At 36.8% G+C, this 17,709-nt stretch overlaps 2 protein-coding genes across 6 annotated transcripts in view; both read right to left on the bottom strand.

The window, feature by feature from the left end:
• Positions 1–16,706, bottom strand: part of LOC139897839 (uncharacterized) — a 28,712-nt gene extending 12,006 nt beyond the window's left edge. Inside the window, exons 1-9 of one of the 5 annotated variants that reach the window (XM_071880558.1) lie at positions 16,598–16,706; positions 15,843–16,344; positions 14,337–15,340; positions 14,154–14,237; positions 13,749–13,964; positions 12,878–13,627; positions 11,086–11,674; positions 10,903–11,000; positions 10,245–10,361 (exon numbers count right to left, since the gene is read on the bottom strand). In XM_071880558.1, the coding sequence (XP_071736659.1) occupies positions 10,245–10,361; positions 10,903–11,000; positions 11,086–11,674; positions 12,878–13,627; positions 13,749–13,964; positions 14,154–14,237; positions 14,337–15,338 (2,856 nt within the window). In that variant the 5' untranslated portion in view covers positions 15,339–15,340; positions 15,843–16,344; positions 16,598–16,706. Of the gene's footprint in view, positions 1–10,244; positions 10,362–10,902; positions 11,001–11,085; positions 11,675–12,877; positions 13,628–13,748; positions 13,965–14,153; positions 14,238–14,336; positions 15,432–15,842; positions 16,370–16,597 lie in introns of those variants that run through there. The other 4 variants (XM_071880557.1, XM_071880560.1, XM_071880556.1 and 1 more) reach the window with 4 other exon arrangements.
• On the bottom strand, positions 15,812–16,306 carry LOC139901447 (toll/interleukin-1 receptor-like protein). Its single transcript, XM_071884161.1, has one exon. The coding sequence runs from the start codon at positions 16,304–16,306 to the stop codon at positions 15,812–15,814; it is 495 nt and encodes a 164-aa protein (XP_071740262.1).
• Positions 16,707–17,709: the final 1,003 nt, after the last annotated feature.

Genomic DNA, 17,709 nt, shown 5'->3' with positions numbered 1-17,709 from the left:
TTGCAAGTAGGTGTATTATATATGTATGTGTATAATTATTGCATTCACTAAGCTTTGCTTACCCTCTCGTTGTTTACCTTTTTATAGGTTCGGTTGTGGACAAGGGTAAGGGCATCATCTTGGATTAGAGATCCCGTCGTTGCTAGAGAATGCTTTTGGGCTATTTAGCTTTTGGAGTATTGACCGAGACTTTGGTAGTTTAATCCCAAACACCATGCTCGTAGTGTATTTTGGTACTTAAACTTTTGATGGTCGAAACTCGTATTTTGAATTAAACTCGTAAAACGGCCGATGTGGGCCCCGCTTCGTAAAACTCATTTTTATTAATGGAATGTGTTAGTTTTACATATTTGAATATGTTGTTAAAAGCGTTATGTCTAATTATGTCGGGAAGTGGCTAATCTTTTTAGCATTTCAAGACTTTTTGGACAGACCAGAATGGCGCGCCGCGCGGCCTGGCGCGCCATATGCTGTTGCAGCAAAAAAAAAAAAATTTGTTATTTTTACGCGGGTTATTCGTGGTTTGGTTTGGGTCGTTACAAGTGGTATCAGAGCCTGGTCTAAGAGATTTAGGTGACTTGAGATAGGCGCCTAGACTTAGACTTTTTGTATGCGCGTTATGCGGGACTTGTAGGACTTTGGGTCGGATCGGGTTTTGGTTAGTGCATAGGTTTATGTGAACTAATCATGCGCTATTGTTTTGTGTGGTATTTGAAATCGTCAAGCGAGATAGACGTGGTACTAGTGAGTTAATGCGATGTGCTCGCGTAACAATGATTAGCTACCATTGTTACGGGTTCAAATCGTATCAAACAAGCGATGTACGACGATTGTTGGGCAAGATGGAGTAGTGTGGTGTATATGTATATACATATGGGTTAAGTCCTTTCGTTTTGTTGCTTAATTTACTTCGTTTTATAGAATGAAGATGAGAAATGGACACGACACCAATGACGGAGGTACGAGTGAGGACGTTGAACTCACGGCCAAGGTTGAGGCCATCTTTAAAAGGCTGAAGAGGGATTTTCTTGACGACGTTCGAAAGGTCTTCCAAGAGTCGGTCGATGGACAAGTGAGCGAAATGATCAATGATCGAATGAAAGCCGCAATAGAGGAGGCTTTAGAGGCTAGAAACATTTATCCTCGAGGCGAAGGGGGTGAAGGTAATGGTGGGGGTGGAAGGCGGGACTTCCACTACAAAAATTTCAAGGATACTCAACCTCCGATGTTTAATGGGGTGCGAGATCCGTTGAAAAGCACGTGTTGGATTTCTAATATCGAGGGGGCTTTCCGTACCGCGGAGTGTCCTCCCGAAAGGAAGGCGAGGTATGGTTCTAGTATGTTGAGGGAAGAAGCCAAGTTGTGGTGAGATGACAAAATCAACTTATATGGTGAAGAGCAATGCATGAACTTAACATGGGAGGAGTTTAAGAAGGAATTCTTTAAAGAATACCGAACTTCTTCCGATCTTGATAAAATCCGGGACGAGTTGCACCATTTGCAACAAGGTTCAATGGACTTGGTCACACTCAGGTCTACCTTTTTGGCAAAAACTCATTTTTGTCTGGAATATGTGGGTGACGATCACAAGCTAATGAAAGATTTCTACCGTACTTTGAATGATGAGTTCAAGGCAAGATTAGTCGAGGCATGGCTAAGTCTTTTGATGAGTTATTTGAATTGGCCCAGGGTTTTGAGCCGGATGTTCCAAGAAAAAGCGATTTCACGTTTTTCAAAAGAAAGTTTGAAGGTTCTAGTCATTCTAACTTTTCAAACAAGAAGAACAAGAACAAGAAGGGTTCCGAGAGTGTTAATAGCGTAAAGAAGGGCGCTTCCGCGGGTTTTTCTTATACGTGCTATAATTGTGGGCAACCGGGTCATATGGCTCGTGAATGTCCTAAACCATCTTTCGGAAACAAGATCACTTGTTTTAATTGCGGAAAAGAAGGGCATAAGAAGCCGGAGTGTCCCGATTTGCGAAACGATAATGTGAAGCGATTAGAGAAGTCGGCGGGTACGGCTAGGGGTCGCAACTATTTGATGACCAATGACGAAGCCAAACAATCTAACGAAGTGGTCTCAGGTACTTTCATGGTTAATTCTAATCCGGCAAGGATTCTCTTCGATAGTGGTGCAAATTTGTCGTTTGTGTCTCCTAAATTTGTGCCTAAACTAAATAGACCGTTAGCTAAGTTAAGTCGTCCGGTAGAAGTCGAAATAGCGGACGGCAAGACGGTGCTAGTGGTCGATGTGTGCAAAAATTGTGATGTTGTGTTTGGTGCCGAAAACTTTAAGATAGATCTCATTCCGATGACTTTGGGCGACTTTGATATTGTTGTGGGTATGGATTGGCTCGATCGTAATAGAGCCGATATTGCATGCCATGAAAAATTTATTCGTGTGAAGACCCCAGGTGGGGGAGAGTTAATTATTCACGGTGATAAGCGTAGAAGACTTGTGCCGATATGCACTTTTGCACGGGCACGTCGTTTCCTTGTTAGTGGTGGCATGGCCTTTCTTGCCCATGTTGTTGATACTCGTGATGAGCCACCACCCATTCGTGAAATTCCGGTGGTTAGTGAATTCGAAGACGTTTTTCCGGACGAGTTACCGGGTGTTCCGGCGGAAAGACAAGTTGAATTTCGCATTGAGTTGGTTCCGGGGGCTACCCCCATTGCTAAAACTCCTTATCGTTTAGCGCCGACGGAAATGCAAGAATTATTAAATCAAACCCAAGAGTTGCTCGAGAAGGGTTTTGTTCGACCGAGTGCTTCTCCATGGGGTGCTCCGGTTTTATTTGTGAAGAAGAAGGATGGTAGTATGCGGATGTGCATCGATTATCGGGAGTTAAATAAAGTGACGATCAAGAATCGTTATCCATTACCTCGGATTGACGATTTGTTTGACCAACTCTAAGGTGCAACATATTTCTCTAAAATCGACCTACGATCCGGCTATCACCAAATGCGGGTCCGTGAGGAAGATATCGAGAAAACGGCTTTTCGAACGCGTTATGGGCATTTTGAGTTTGTGGTAATGCCTTTTGGTCTTACGAATGCACCGGCGGCATTCATGGATCTTATGAACCGAGTGTGCCAACCTATGTTGGACAAGTCGGTAATTGTGTTCATTGACGACATACTAGTCTACTCGAAAAGTATGAACGAACATGAACGTCATTTGCGTGAAGTATTGAAGACGTTACGAAAGGAGAAGTTGTATGCTAAGTTCTCCAAATGTGAATTTTGGCTAAGGGAGGTTCAATTCCTTGGCCACATTGTGAACAAAGACGGCATTCAAGTAGATCCGGGGAAGATAGAGACGGTGAAGAGTTGGAGACAACCGACTACGCCTACGGAGGTCCGAAGTTTTCTCGGATTGGCCGGTTATTATCGTCGGTTTATCCAAGACTTTTCTAAGATCGCTTCTTCATTGACGAAATTGACGAGGAAGAACGTGAGATTTACTTGGGAGAACGAGCAAGAAATTGCTTTTCAATTGTTAAAAGAGAAGTTGTGTCAAGCTCCGGTGTTAGTGTTGCCGGAAGAAGTGGAAGACATGACGGGTTATTGCGATGCTTCGTTAAATGGGCTCGGGTGTGTTCTAATGCAAAGAGGTAAAGTCATCGCTTATGCCTCTCGACAACTAAAGGAACACGAAATGAGAGATCAACTCATGATCTTGAGTTGGCGGCGGTTATGCATGCGTTGAAAATTTGGCGCCATTACTTGTATGGTGTCAAGAGTACGATTTATTCGGATCATAAGAGTTTGAAACACCTCTTTAATCAACGAGATTTAAATTATCGTCAACGTAGGTAGATGGATGTGGTGAAAGATTATGATTGTGAAATACTTTATCATCCGGGCAAGGCGAATGTGGTCGCGGATGCGTTAAGTCGAAAGAGTCATCACCCGGCGATACGATTGGGATTGTTACGTATGATTATTACTAACGATTTTCTTGAAAAACTTGGTGTGATTCAAATAGAGGCTTACGTTCACAACAAGCATGCGGAACGAATCATGGGGCAATCGGAATTCATTACTATGGGCTCGCGTGGTTTGTTGTCTTTTCAAGGAAGAGTGTGGGTGCCTAAGATGGGTGATTATCGACAAGTGCTACTTGATGAAGCACATAAGTCAAAGTATTTCATTCATCCGGGCGCGACGAAAATGTATCTAGATTTAAGAAAAGATTATTGGTGGTCGGGCATGAAACGTGATGTTGTGAAGTATGTTGAGCAATGCGTCACGTGTTTGCAAGTTAAGGCCGAGCACCAAAAGCCGTATGGTAAGTTACAACCGTTAGAAATCCCGAAATGGAAATGGGAGCACATTACCATGGATTTCATCACAAAATTACCTAAAACGGCGAGAACCCAATTTGATTCGATTTGGGTTATAGTTGATCGATTGACGAAAAGTGCCTTGTTTCTTCCCATTCGGGAAGCGATATCGTCGGAGACCTTGGCTAAGTTGTTTATCAAGGAAGTCATCTCTCGACACGGAGTTCCTATATCGATTATTTCGGATCGAGATACTCGTTTTACATCTCGGTTGTGGGAAAAGTTTCATTAAGATATGGGTACACAATTGAAATTGAGCACGGCGTATCATCCTCAAACGGACGGTCAAACCGAACGTACGAATCAAACTTTGGAGGATATGTTACGGGCGTGTATTATTGATTTTGGTGGTAGTTGGGACGAGCACTTACCTTTGGTGGAATTCTCGTACAATAATAGTTATCATACTAGTATCGGGATGCCACCTTACGAGATGCTTTATGGGCGGAGGTGTCGAACCCCGATTTGTTGGGGTGAAGTGGGACAAAAGGAAATCGGGAGTACCGATTTGGTTTTAGAGACGAATAACAAGATTGATATTATTCGGGATCACTTGAAGAAGGCTCAAGATAGACAAAAGTCGTATGCCGATAAACGTAGACGAACGATCGAATTTCAAGAAGGTGACATGGTGATGCTTAAGGTTTCGCCATGGAAAGGTATTATTCGATTTCGAAAACGGGGAAAGTTAGCTCCTCGGTTTATTGGGCCATTTAAGGTTTTAGATCGTGTTGGCGAAGTTGCTTATCGTTTGGAATTACCCGAAGAGCTTGCGGGGATCCATAATACATTTCATGTTTCTCATCTCCGTAAGTGTCTTGCGGGTGATTCATCTTGGGTGCCATTAGACGAGATCGAGCTAAACATAAGTTAGAGTATGTTGAGGAGCCGATTGCTATACTCGATGAGAAGGTCAAAAGGTTGAGGCATAAAGAGGTTAGGACCTTTAAAGTTCAATGGCGACGGAGTAAAGGTTCCGAGTTCACTTGGGAGCCTGAAGAATTCGTGTTGGTTTATCTTCCCTCTTGTCATGCGGCTTGGATTGTGAGGACGCAATCCGAATAAGTGGGGGAGAGTTGTAAGACCCGAATATTTGTTGTGTACACATGTGTAAATAAGCTACTTGAAGTGGGGTTCTTGTTGTACATTTAAAAAGAAGTCAGAATCTGACCTGGTGGTATTGCGCGCCGCGCAGCCTTCTGGCGCGCCGCGCCACTTGCCTGCGACAGATTCCCCTTTCTTTTTAAATTAGATATTTTGAGGGCATTTTGGTAAAAACACTCAAGGGCCGAATTAAATGCCTTAGATCAGTTTTGGGAGCTTCATTACTCCATTCACAACCACCAAATCTTCTCCACTTCAATTTTAGAGAGAGAGTGCACTTCAAGAGTGAGAAAGCTCCATTAAAGGAAGAAGGAGGTTGAATCGGGTCTAAGTGCGTGTTTTAAAGTCGTTTATCTAGTCGCTAGCTACATAGTGATTGTGTTGGTAAGTTCTAAAACCTAAATTCTCACTTTAATTGCATTAAGAGTTAGGGTTTGGGTTAGTGATGCACACAAAACCCAATTGCTAGTAAATTTGGGGGTTTTTGGTGAATTTGGGTCTTGTAGACTCAAAGATGACTAACTAGGGTTTTCAAGTATTAAATTATGTTTATAAGCTTAAATTGGTTAGTTAAAGTACTAGAACACTTTAATGATATGTAAATGGGTGTTAATTGGGTATGGATGACCTAAATGGGTGTGTTGACCTTGAAATGGGTCAAATGGGTCTTTAATGACCTAAGTGGCCTTGCATGTGTGAAAATGAGTTAACTTTGTGATTTAAAAGTGTTCTAAACCCATCTTGGTTAATGATTAGGGTTTTGGTGTGTGTTGACCCAAAATTAGGGTTAAGGGTTCAAATGGGTCGAAATTGCACCTTGGGTCAAAATGGCTTTGGAATGGTGAAAGGATCGGTTGACCAACTTGAGTTTGCGTTTGATAATATGTATAATGTAATAGGTACGTTACATTGAAGGTTCTCGGACTTGATTATCTTTCACCGAAGGCGTAAGGTGAGTGGAATAATTATATGTGTAGGTATATAATGTATCTATTTGTTGTAGCGTGAAATGTGTAGTGTCGAGGTGCTAAGACACCACGTTTCACGTGATGAGTGAAGCATCGAGGTGTTAAGATGCCACTCGGGGTGAAGCATCGAGGTGCCACCTAGGGGTGTAGTGTCGAGGTGTTAAGACACCACTTCGTAAAATAATGAGTGAAGCATCGAGGTGTTAAGATGCCACTCGGGGTGAAGTGCCGAGGTGTTAAGGTGCCACCCTAGGGGTTAGTGATACGAGGTGTTAAGTACCCTAACGGATGTTATGAACACCGATGGCGTTTTCGCGAGCATCATTCCCTTGTACGATTGGTTAACCATGGTTATTTGTGTTGTAAGTGTAAGCATAATATATTATTCGAATTATATTACATGCGTTGCATATGCTAGCTTGTGGTATTGGGGTTTTCTAGCTTGTATTCGAGATTGTAAGCTAATTGTGTTGCTAGCATGTATGCGGAGTTTGAGTAAGTGATTTGCAAGTAGGTGTATTATATATGTATGTGTATAATTATTGCATTCACTAAGCTTTGATTACCCTCTCGTTGTTTACCTTTTTATAGGTTCGGTTGTGGACAAGGGTAAGGGCATCATCTTGGATTAGAGATCCCGTCGTTGCTAGAGAATGCTTTTGGGCTATTTAGCTTTTGGAGTATTGACCGAGACTTGGGTAGTTTAATCCCAAACACCATGCCCGTAGTGTAGTTTGGTACTTAAACTTTTGATGGTCGAAACTCATATTTTGAATTAAACTCGTAAAACGGCCGATGTGGGCCCCGCTTCGTAAAACTCATTTTTATTAATGGAATGTGTTAGTTTTACATATTTGAATATGTTGTTAAAAGCGTTATGTCTAATTATGTCGGGAAGTGGCTAATCTTTTTAGCATTTCAAGACTTTTTGGACAGACCAGAATGGCGCGCCGCGCGGCCTTCTGGCGCGCCGCGTCATATGCTGTTCCAGCAAAAAAAAAAAAATTTATTTTTACGCCGGTTGTTCGTGGTTTGGTTTGGGTCGTTACATATTATTTATTACACCGAAGCTCAGAAGGTCCACATTAAGATAAACATGAAAAAGCCCGATTGAGATTTAAGATTCTTTATGTTTGAGTTTAATTAATACTCCCTCCGTCTCATTATAAGTGTCCACTTACTTTTTGCACACAGTTTTAGGAAAATTCACTAACTTCATTCTCCAACAATCAGAAATATTCTCTCTCCAGAATAATCTCTTTTCATTGGTTGAAAAACAAAATGGACACTTGAAATGGGACATCCCAAAATAGAAATGTGGACACTTGTGGCGGGACAGAGAGAGTATTAATATTAGTAATTATTATTAATTAATTTAATATTTAATAATTATATTATATTAAATCTTTTAATAGTGCTATGAAGGACTAGGAAATGCCCAATTAACACCCATTTACATATTTAATAATTATATTATATTAAATCTTTTAATAGTGCTATGAAGGACTAGGAAATGCCCAATTAACACCCATTTACATATTAAATTGGTTAGTTAAAGTACTAGAACACTTTAATGATATGTAAATGGGTGTTAAATTGGTTAGTTTTTTTTTTTTTTTTTTTTAAATCAAATATGTAAAACTAAACATATAAAAATCACTTATCCCTAAGATCCTCCTTAGCTCTGGATCTATTCCATATACATACATACATACATACATACATACATACATACATACATACATACATATATATATATATATATATAGTGGTAGGATCGAGGAGGAAGTAACTAATCGGGGGAAAGCAAAAAAAAATTTCGATTTTTGAAAAAACTTTGTTCACGAACATTATAGATTGGATGAAAATATGAACATTTAATAAAGACACTTTGTGATAAATGTTTTTATTTTGGCGGGAAAACACTCGAAGATATAACATATAACAATTATCTTGTTTTTCGAGCGTATGTTAAGGTTTTAGATATTAGGGTTTAGATATTAGGGTTTAGAAATTTAGGGTTTAGGGTTTAGATTTAGAGTTTAGATTTAGGATTTAGATTGAGTTTTTAACACAAACGGTTTAGAGTTTAGGGTTTAGAGTTTGGGGTTTTGGGTTTAGGGACTAAACCCAAAACACCAAACCCTAAACTCTAAATCGGGCTAAATTTTACTTCACAAAACATGAAGAAAAAAAATGTTCACATTCTTCACGAACAATATTATCTTGAATGTTATTTTTGTCGATCGTCTTCCCGCCTAAATAATAACATTCATCACGAAGTGTCTTTTCTAAATATTCATATTTTCGTGTGATCTTGATGCCGGAAAAAACAAATCCCAAAAAAAAAGAAAAAAAAAATTTTGCTTCCCCCCGCTTCCCTCCGATTGGTTACTTCCCCATTGATCCTTCCCATATATATATATATATATATATATATATATATATATATATATATATATATATATATATATATATATATATATATATATATATATATATATATATATATGGGCAGGATCAATGGGGAAATAACCAATCGGAGGGAAGCGGGGGGAAACAAAAAAAATTCATTTTTTTGGAATTTGTTTTTTCCGGCATCATGATCACACGAAAATATGAATACTTAGAAAAGACACTTCGTGATGAATGTTATTATTTAGGCGGAAAAACGATCGACAAAATAACATTCAAGATAATATTGTTCGTGAAGAATGTGAACATTTTTTTTTCATGTCTTGTGAAGTAAAATTTAGCCCGATTTAGAGTTTAGGGTTTAGGGTTTGGTGTTTTGGGTTTATTCCTAAACCCTAAACCCTAAACCCTAAACTCTAAACCGTTTGTGTTAAAAACTCAATCTAAATCCTAAATCTAAACCCTAAACCCTAAATTTCTAAACTCTAATATTTAAACCCTATAATCCCTAATATCTAAACCCTAATATCTAAAACCTCAATATACGCTCGAAAAACACGATAATTGTTATATATTACTTCTTCGAGCGTTTTCCCGTCAAAATAAAAATATTTATCACAATGTTACTTTATTAAATGTTCATATTTTCATCCAATATATAATGTTTGTGAACAAAGTTTTTTCAAAAAACAAAAAAAAAAAAATTTGCTTCCCCCCGCTTCTCCCGATTGGTTACTTCTCCCTTGATCCTACCTATATATATATATATATATATATATATATATATATATATATATATATATATATATATATATATATATATATATATATATATATATTAAAGGAATAATAAATGATAGATGGTGACTTGTATTTTTTTTTTTTTATCTAAGCATATGATTCTATTTTTATGTTTATTTTTATGCATTTGTAAGAGTGGTGTCCACAAAGCTTTTGGTCGCTGCTACGGTGTATTTCATTTGGCAGGAAAGAAATGCTAGGTTTTTTACACAGACTCGCAGATCTGTGGAGCAAGTTTTTGAGGTTATTTTCGCTACTGTCCAGATGAAGCTTATGTCTATTAAATTCAGAGAGTCGGATCAAGTGAAGCTGTTGAAGAATAATTGGAAAATCCCTTAATTTGTTTTTATTGTCGGGTTGTAGGCTTAGGCCTTTGCTAGAAGTCTAGCTGGTTTGTCTAGGGGCCTCAAGACTCACTTGAGGTGTATGAACGCAATTGTTCCATTCTTGTATTATTTTTAATAATATTCACCGGGGAAACCCTTTACTCAAAAAAAAAAAAAAAAAAAAAGAGTGCATGTCCATTTCTAAGAATGTGCGTCCATTTTGTACCCATATTCGAGTGTATAAATGAGAATCAGATGTGTCCAAACTTTATTTTCATGTACCTGTAATTCGGTGTAACTAAAATCAGATCTGGCCCGTGAGCTGGTTGTCTTCCCAGATACGCTTGATCTGAACTCCACAGTTTTATCAGCAAACGATGAACTAGAAATCTCTGCAATCTTTTTTTATAAACAACATAGAAAGATTGGAAAAAACCAGATTATGACATTAGTTACGATCACACCCATGTAAACTATAATAATTTAGTAATACTTGTTATATCAAACTCACTCATGTAATATTTTGAATAGAGAATCGAGAAATAAAAGCCCACTGTAGAACTTATGTCTTATGTATACAAACTTAAGATGGGTTATTTTTGAGGGAAGGGGAAGCAATGTGAGACACAAGATTACATCACTCTCAAATTTGGGGGAGAAGTATTTTCATTATTTTAAAATTTCTTTTATATTTTCGTTTTTTGGAAAACAAAATAATTAAGAATGTTATGTTATCATTCTTTAGAAAAAATAACGGTGACTGAATATTAAAAGGAGGACAAGATGCCCTTTTATTAGATTAGCCTCCTCCGCCCTTTTATGTGGACAAGGGGACCCAGTATTAAAACGCATAAAATTTAGTAGGTTTTCAGTTCACCGAACATAAAGATAGTTGCCCATCAGATCAGAGAACATAAAGAATTATTACACAAATATTTACCGTTTCAGGATATTGGCTGATGCATCTGATGGTTTTCAGTTCTGTAAATGATTGATATAATTGTCGAGGTCGACCAGCCATTCTCCATCCCCGTACCTCTGTAACAGTGTGGTATCAGGAAATTAAATATTTTTGGCAGCTTAGTCTTGATATCTAACTTAGAATTTGGAAATAGGAGGATACCTGTATCATCAATGGCATCACCAACTATGGTGCCTAACCAGCCAGGTGTCAGTCTCCCAAGCTCCGTTAACTTGTAGAGATCAAGCCGACAAAGATAGTACAATCCTTTTCTTAGCTTAAATTCAGACAAGTCTCTTTCCACAGTCTCTACCCATCCGAGTTTATTATCAGAAATTTCACTTGCCACATCATCATCGGTGTACACCAGGCTTGCACCACATTCAACTACTTCCAACCCATTCATGACAAAGATAGACACAGTAACTTCATCTCCAACGTTCAATAAGTTTCCAATTGGCCAATAGCTTAACCATATGCAAACTTCACCCGAAGCAGGTCTTCCAAATACTGTGGGGTTGTAAATCAAATCATCTCCATTGGTCATACTGATTTTAGCAAACCAAGTCCAATCTTCTTCATCTGATACTTTATATCTTAAAATTACATTTAATCCTTGGAGATGACTACTAATTGGACAAGGAGGCACATTAAAGGACACAGACGTGGATTGTGTAGCATACTCGGGCACAAGATTTGGATGCTTTATGTCTGGCAATGATGTGCTCATTATGTCGTATTCATATAACATCTGCACCAACCAAAGAAGTTAATTCATTTGTTAATAGAATACAAGTGAAATACAAATCTAGCTATTGTAATGTTCATATATTTTTATATAACTTAAAATATATTTGAAAACTATGACTGGAACACTACACTTGAAGTTGTTTAGTTTCCTAGCCATATTGTAGAATTATAATATAAAAATTATAATCATATAAATATAAATATAAATATAATATGGGGTAGGATCAAGAGGGAAGTAACCAATCGGGGGGAAGCGGGGGGAAGCAAAAACTTTTTTTTTTCGTTTTTTGAAAAAACTTTATTCACGAACATTATAGATGAGATGAAAATATGAACATTTAGTAGAGGCACTTTGTGATAAATGTTTTTATTTTGGCGGGAAAACGCTCGAAGAAGTAATATATAACAATTATCGTGTTTTTCGAGCGTATTTTGAGGTTTTAGCTATTGGGGTTTAGATATTAGGGTTTATAGGGTTTAGATATTAGGGTTTAGAAATTTAGGGTTTAGGGTTTAGATTTAGGATTTAGATTGAGTTTTTAACACGAACGGTTTAGAGTTTAGGGTTTAGGGTTTAGGGTATGGTGTTTTGGGTTTATGGAATAAACCCAAAACACCAAACCCTAAACCCTAAACCCTAAACTCTAAATCGGGCTAAATTTTACTTCACAAAACATGAAAAAAAAACGTTCATATTCTTCACGAACAATATTATCTTGAATGTTATTTTTGTCGATCGTTTTTCCACCTAAATAATAACATTCTTCACGAAGTGTCTCTTCTAAATGTTCATATTTTCGTGTGATCTTGATGCCGGAAAAAAAAATTCAAAAAAAAACAGAAAAAAAAAAAAATTTTGCTTCCCCCGATTGGTTACTTCCCCCATTGATCTGGCCCAATATAATTATAATATAATTATAATTATAAGATAATTAATAATTAATAATAAAATAAAACTGAAAAAAAGATAGATCGATCGGATCATGATCCTTTCGAATTAGTTGGATATGGATTGGCTCGCGATCTGCAATGTTAGATCATGATCCATTTATATTATTTAGATTAGATATGGAAATGGATAGGATCATGATCAAATCCGTTGTATCATGGATCATTATCGATTCATGGGTACGTCCCATATCGAGATTGGATTCATATCTATATATTTCCGTTTTGCATGTGTTTGAGAGAGAGAGAAAAAAACCTGGAGAAAGCAACTTCTGCCTTCGGTGAGTCCATAATCGCCAACCAAGCACACTTCATGATTCTCATATTCTTTTAACCAATTCATGTGGCCCAAATCAGTTTCATCAAGTTTAGCTACTAGCAACAATTTCAACAAGCCTTCAATTTCGCACAAATTAAAGCAGCCTTCATAACCAAACTCTTGTAACGTGAATCGACCTGATTCAAAAGTTATTTTCTCTATTGACATACAATAACTTATATACAATTCTGCAAGTGCATTTGGAAGACATAAAAGTCTCTTAAGTCTTGAACAATTTCTTAATTCAAGAACCCTAAGATTTCCAAGACAGTTGTAACTAGGCAGTACTTCAAAAAGACCGTTCCCCAAATTTATATACTGCAGAGATTCTTGATCATTGAAACTCAGAGGAAAACGGTCAGTGCATTCAAGATTGCACTCGTCGAGGAATAATCGATGTAGAAAATGTGGTAAGGGAAAGGATGGCCTTTGAGTACTGCCTGCACCCGATGTTGAAGCATTGAACTGTACAGATGTATGTACGGGTTCCTTCTTACAAAGGTTTTTACACCCTGTCATGTTTAATACAGAAAGTCTTTCAAGGTTTTCAATGTAACTATCCACATGAAACAGACTTTGACAGTTCCAGAGAATCAAAGTCTCGAGATTAGGTATCTGGTCAATGCTGCGGATTTCTAAAAGATAGTGCGAATCCTTAAGATTTAAAATCTTCAGTGATCCTAAAACCTGTTTTTAAAAGCAACAAGTTATATTTAGATTATGTACACCATATATTTAGAACATTAAAGACTATGTACACCATATATATATAAAAAAAAAAAAAAAAAGGAAACAGTGAGATCCCTACCATGGGTGGTTCAAATACTTTCAAGCAGCTATAACTCATATCTAAAGCAACCAATTTACCCATGAGTAAGTCAGTATGTATGGTGCTTTTATTGAATCCAACCCAACAGAGCCATCTTAAATGTTCAGATACATCCCCGTAAGATCCTGTGAGTTCCACATAATTGAGCTTGAGCAATTTCAGTTTATCCATCTGCTGAAGTGAGTCGCTGAAAAGCTGTTCAGTATGAGAAAAGAATAAATGAATTAGGACCTGAAAAGAAGTAACAATCCACGAAAAGGATAGACAGACACTGTCTTGAAAGATGTATTTATTTTTGTTTAAACAAAATGAAAAACTGAAAATACAATTATATGACATATTTCATGTTTAGAAATCAAGGTTATAATCTAAAGTACAATGTACCTCGCGCAAATTTCTACGTTCAAGTCCCTCCTCGATCATGAGCATTTTAATGTCGAGAGCTAGACCTTCTATTGTCTCCGAACCCTACACAGAATAACAATGGAAAAAAAACCAACTATTAGATCAAGATGGAGCGGCTGAAATGGAAAGTAAGCTTAAACATACACGTACAAAGCATCTTACCTTTTTTTTTCTTAGTATCTCGTACGAGTCCTTATTACGCCAAACTCTGCTGCGTTTGGAAAGTATACGTGGTGATTCTCGATACACTAAGCTTCTTCCCATTTCTTGAAGCAATCTATGCATCATCAGTTTTTTTCCTGGAGTCACATACAGAAAGCATCTCTTTTTCAGGGTTTTGATCTTTGATTCGGCGTAATAATCAGGCTCCAATACATTAACAACGTAATCCATATCTTGGCCAACAAAGAAACATGCAATATGCAAAAACAATTCTTTCTCAGAGTCAGTTAACGAATCGTAGCTACTTTTGAGTACAACATCAATATCCCCATTAAAATCTTTTCCAAATGATCTCAGCTCACTTTCCCAAGCTGCCATACTTCTTTTTTGTGACAAAGAGGAACCCAACACTTCAAGAGCCAGTGGATTTCCTTCACAATACTCTACTACTTGTTGTGCAAGCTCTTCATAACCATCTTTAGGATTTTTTGATTGGAAAGCATGAAGACTTAAAAGCTCTAATGCTTCGTTATTATCAAGTAACGACATTTTGTGCTTGTGATACCTCTTGGATTTGGATCTAAACCAATTACTTAAATCATTATCTGTTGTTATTATAATCTTGCTTTCTTTGTTCAAATTCCCGGATCCAAGTAAATCTTCCAATTGACGCACTTTAACAACGTCATCAAGAACAATAAGTGCTTTTGTCTTCTCCAAGAGCACTTCAATATGAGCTGTTCCCTGACAAACGTTGTGTATTCTTCTGTCACTTCCCTTTGAAATATCATTGTATAGTTGTTGTTGTAGTATAGCCATTTTTTTACATCTAGAACCAATTTTTTCAACAATACTATTACTTTCATAATGTTGACCATATGAATAGACTATATATTGCGCCAACGTTGACTTGCCACTTCCTGGCATTCCATTAATTACTAAAAATTGATCTTCAGATTGTTCTAACCAAGAACTGAACACCTCTTTATATCGAGTATCCATCCCTGTTACATATGGTGGAATATAGATTTTTTTGCGATCAAGTCTTTTGTAAATGGTGCCGACAACCTCCTTTATAAATTGACTTTCAGGCCTGTAACATACAGACGAAACTAATTAATTCAGTAGGTGAAGAGTTTGAATGATAAAATTTAGTAAGAAGTAATAAACTACTAATGTGTGTGTGTGTATGTGTATGTATATACATACATACATGAAATTTGGTATTCTTGACATATTGAAGTCACCCAATCGTACATATATTACGGTCAACGACGTATTATTGCATTGTGTTTTACTGCCCATCCAAGTTTATATCCGATTTTATTTATGTGAAATCCAGCCAACACCTTGTTTCAAATTTGGTAAAAGACACAAGTGACCTTATCATTAACATGAAATTCTCTAATACGAACTAGACTCACAAGCTTATGTGCCTTGAACATGTTTTTGACTCACTTGATTTATTGAAAAGTTTATTCTAGAAGAAAGAAAATGGATGTATACCCAACAAGACACATGCCGATTACACCAACAACCTCCATAAGTGCTGCCTTCCACCTATTGACGTTCTCAACTGTCCATCGTCGTCTGGAGGAATTGGCTGCAATATCGAATCTTTTTTTGTGTTTACCAACATCTGAAGGATCCACAAGATAAAAAAGGGGCAAAACGAAATGATTGCCATCCCTCCTTTGATCAAGGATCAACGAGATCTCATCAAGGCACCACGTTGAAGTTGCATAGTTTTCAGACAAAACAATTATTGAAGCATCAGATGCTTTAATTGCACTCTCAATTTCTAGCTTCAGGTCTTCGCCTCTTTCGGCATCGTCACTGTCTCTAAAAGTGTGAATTCCTGCCTGCTCCAACGCCTCATAGAGATGATCAGTAAAAGTTTGACGAGTATCTTCGCCTCTAAAGCTCAAAAAGACATCGTAACTGTTACCATTGGCCCTAGGAAGAGCCATGTTACTAGATGAAGCCAGTTGAAATTAGATGCAATGATCTGTCAAGATGGAATATATATTAAGAACACAAAAGTCAACTATATGTTCAATACTCAAAAGTCTTCTAATAATCAATCGATTATTTTAACAGAGGTTTTTTATCTATCTACTTAGATTAAATCAAAATTGTATCAACTAACAAGATTAAGTAAATCATCTTCAACGAAGAAAATTTCATTAGTCCAAAAAAAAATAAAAAAATCAAATCGATTTGGAAAACACTATTGTTGGTAATTCATCAAAATTGTTTACCTAAAAGAACAAAAGAGTGTAATATACTCGTATATAGTTATAAATACAGTGAATAAATGATGTCAAGTGTAATTTCTTCTTGAATTGAAGTAACAAGTTTCATCTGTAATATAGTACGAGTATATAGTTATAGTTATTATACATTTTTATGTAATTTGAAAAAGGCGTAAAAGATTAAGTGAATTTGAAAAGGTGAATTGATTGATGAACTTTGAAGAGAAAAAGTGGGACGAAATTTTGTTTCGAAATTGGCAGTTTAGAAAGTCAACTCTGAGGGATTTTAGGGAGAGTGGTGATACAATGGTAGGTGTGAGTCTGTGAGGTTTGTTTATGTGATTGGAGGTCATACATAAGGATGGAACATGCAGAGAAAAAATAATTAGGTTAATTTAATATTAATATTTACTCCTTTTTTTTATCTATGATGTCCGGACAAAAAATACACACAGTTTAAGAAAAAGTGAATAACGCATGTAATTTTATTTGTTACTTTATGCTTTACTCCTTACTTTTTCTCTTTCTTTTTGTCATACATATATAATACAGAGGCATAAAGAACTTTATCATATTATTTCTTTCCATTTATAGAAGTAGATGATTAATTTAAACTAGTTGTTGAACCCTCGCTTCGCGCCGGGGGTTCGGTTTTCAATGTATTTTATTGCGTTTAGTTTGTAAAATTATTTTGTGCCTAAAGAATAATGTCGTTGAAGCGCAACTCGAGTCGAACTAAAAGGTATAACCCGTAAAAGATTTAAATGTTGTTTTAGATTAACAATATATGTCCATCTCCGCGTTTAGCTATGTAATTATCGACTTTTAAAAAGCGTCCGTTTTGCGTATAGTTTGTAGTGACCCGAACTTTTCCATGTTTATATATATTAATTGAGATTGATATTTACATGACTAAATGTTTCCAACGTGTTAAGCAATCAAACTTGTTAAGACTTGATTAAATGAAATAAGTTTCATATAGACAATTGATCACCCAAGTTGACCGGCGATTCACGAACGTTACAAAATTGTAAAAACTACATGTTGTGGTATATATAGACATATATATATGGTTGAAATGAGATTATGATGAGTAAGTATCTCACTAAAGATATTAA

This window comes from Rutidosis leptorrhynchoides, chromosome 3 (genome assembly GCF_046630445.1).
Source record: "Rutidosis leptorrhynchoides isolate AG116_Rl617_1_P2 chromosome 3, CSIRO_AGI_Rlap_v1, whole genome shotgun sequence".
Lineage (NCBI taxonomy): Eukaryota > Viridiplantae > Streptophyta > Magnoliopsida > Asterales > Asteraceae > Rutidosis > Rutidosis leptorrhynchoides.
The sequence above is the reverse complement of the archived record's forward strand: the minus strand, read 5'-3'. Positions and strand labels throughout refer to the sequence as shown.